This window comes from Solanum pennellii, chromosome 3, assembly GCF_001406875.1.
Source record: "Solanum pennellii chromosome 3, SPENNV200".
NCBI classification, from domain to species: Eukaryota; Viridiplantae; Streptophyta; class Magnoliopsida; order Solanales; family Solanaceae; genus Solanum; species Solanum pennellii.
The window spans coordinates 60832453-60835123 of NC_028639.1; the positions used below are offsets into that span (position 1 = coordinate 60832453).

Below are 2671 nucleotides of genomic sequence, written 5' to 3' on the forward strand. Positions count from 1 at the left end.
GGGGGGTGAAGCTTGAAAATAAAGCAGGGTATTCTAGAGAGAAGCGGTAGAAACTAATTTCTAGAGATATAAAAGAATAACAAGTTTTCCCTTAAAAAGAACACTACATTTAATTGCATCTTATGTCTATTATTAATTCATTACTATTATTGAGATGTTTGTTAATATATATTCCATTCTTTTACCTTTTCTTATTTTAACAGATGTTATAACCCATCATCGTTTATTGTTAAAACTTGAAACATAATGAATAATGCCATAACTAGTAATAATTGGTCTTACATATGTCAATTTTAAAAATTTCATGTAAAGTTTTTGTTGGAAATAAATTATCATAATTGAATTGTTCAAAATTCAAGATGAATATTTGATTTTTTTTATATTTGTTTTTCCTTTCATGAAGTTTTCTAAGTATTTTCGAAGAGATAATTACACTACTTATAAAGTTATATTCATGATTTCACAATGGAAAATAATGAAAAAGAAATTAAATTATATTGGCTTAAGTCATCGGCAGCCACTTAAAGTTGTCCATATAATTTACTTGAACACCTCAATCTAACCACATACCTATTGAACATATCTACCAATTTGAATTTAAACCATTTGAACACTTTTTTGACAATCAGCTAAAAGTACAAAATGTGAGTAACACACTCGCCAAGACGTGGCAAGCTAACAAATTAATGACATACATGTGGCAATTTGAGTTAAAATAATAATTAAATTTTATTAAGAAATCAAAAAGAAAAAAATGGAAAAGGTTATGTCCTCCACCATGACCTTCGACCCTGCTACCTCCTCTATTCAAATTTCAAAGTGTTTCATCCACCCATTGTCGCCGCCTTCAGTTGTCAATCCATCATCTTTATTAATTCAACTAAAAATAAATTCAAATCTGTGGTCTACAGAAAGAGAATATTTGAAATAACAAACTATGTACTCTTCTTTAGTATCTTCATTTTTCGTCTCTAATGCAGAAGAAAGTTAAAGGAAATTCAACCATTAACGGTGGAATGGAAGTGTTTGTGCAGAGATTTTCTAACTCCAAATAAGAGGTTCTGAAACTATTTGTTTAAAATTGAATCATTCATCAATTTCTTCATTTCTATTCCTTTTCTCATCAAAGTTAATGGTGGAATTTTTTTTGGAAGAAATTACTTGAAGAATTTAAAAATTGTTTGATTTGAGCTTAACAGAAAAGAGAAGAATTGGTGGTGGTGGCGCTAGCGCGGTGGAAATGGTGCCAGCGAGGTGCACGGTTGAAATGGTAATGGTGTAGCCCTGTAGGAAGAAGATATGGTCAAAGAAGAAAGGAAAAGAAAGCGGTACAAGTAAACACATTTTTGAAGAAGATATGTTCACGCGCTAAATAACGGTGTAATACACTTTTCATGCCATGTCATCGAAAGGTGTTTAATAGGTACTTATTTTGAATAACTTATATGTTCAATAGGTACAACTATTAGTTAAAGTGTACAAGTGAATTATGCGGACAACTTTAAGTGGTTGTCGATGACTTATGCCAATTATATTCATAAATATTTCTCTTAATATATATGCATTGTCTCAGAAATTCACTTTTTATGTAATAGAGGGAGTACTTCTCAAGTAATAGAATTAAGATTTTTACAAAGAAGATTAAAGTTAACTTACAGAAGTCAATTCATGAACTAGTCGAAGTGATTCGATATCTACTATATATATATATATGAAAAATGATTTTAATTTTATATAAATAGAATAATTTTTCATCGAAAGGTGCTTGGATAAACTCCCTGACACCAAGTTGGCTCTGACATACTGACTTTGACTTACTCCATCTTAAATTATTTATTTTATAAAAAAAAGTTTATTACCTCAAATTATTTTCATTTTAGAAGTTCGAAGATATTTTTTTCTTAATCATTAATAGAATTATTTCGAAAGATTATAAACACTTTAATACTCCACTGATCCCTTTTTACTTGTTCAATTTTGACATATAAAAAAAAAGATAATATTTATTTATCTATTATATCCTCAATTTATTTAGAGAGCTAATATTTTTGAAAAAGCTAGAACATTTTTAATGAGTAAATTGATTTTGAAATTCTACGATTAATAAAAATAAAATAATAAACTTAATATGTTAATTATTATTTTCTTAATAAGTGTGCCAAATAAAAAAAATAGATAAATAAATAGGGAGAGGTAGTAAAACCAGTGGTGTACGCAAAAAAATTTCTAAGCGGTGTCACAAGGACAAAAATAGCTCAAGAAGAAAATCGAAGAAGTTTTATTTTAAGTTTCCAAAAATTTGAGGTCCCTTTTAATTAGATAATATTATAAAATTTTAAAAATCATTCACGTTTTCATGTTATTAAATAAATCAGCAATGAATTTAAATCAACTCCTTCACTTCGCCGGTATCTTTATTATTGAAGTTTGAGTCGTTAATTAAAGTTGACTTTGAACATTTGAACTTTTTTTTAGAATTATAAATCTCCATTAAAAAATTAGGCTAATATGATTTGATCTACACAATTAGTAATTGAGGATCAAATAATAGAGGATTACAGACAATTTTGATCAACTTAATGAATACTAAATTATTTCATTGTAACAAGTAGATAGTACAAAATAAATTTATTATGATGAACAAATAAAAATAAAAATTCAAGCCCATAAT

General features: G+C 27.5%; 1 protein-coding gene across 28 annotated transcripts in view; it reads left to right on the forward strand.

Annotated features, from left to right (window-relative positions):
* LOC107014963 overlaps positions 1 to 1576 on the forward strand; it is a 6378-nt gene extending 4802 nt beyond the window's left edge. For 16 of the 28 annotated variants that reach the window (XR_003577248.1, XR_003577249.1, XR_001456288.2 and 13 more), the window contains 2 exons: positions 981 to 1058; positions 1200 to 1576. Coding sequence is in view for 1 of the 28 variants with exons in the window: in XM_027915344.1 (XP_027771145.1) it covers positions 1200 to 1282 (83 nt within the window). In the remaining 27 variants the exon portion in view is untranslated. Of the gene's footprint in view, positions 1 to 980; positions 1059 to 1154; positions 1177 to 1199 lie in introns of those variants that run through there. The other 12 variants (XR_003577251.1, XR_003577246.1, XR_003577264.1 and 9 more) reach the window with 4 other exon arrangements.
* Positions 1577 to 2671: the final 1095 nt, after the last annotated feature.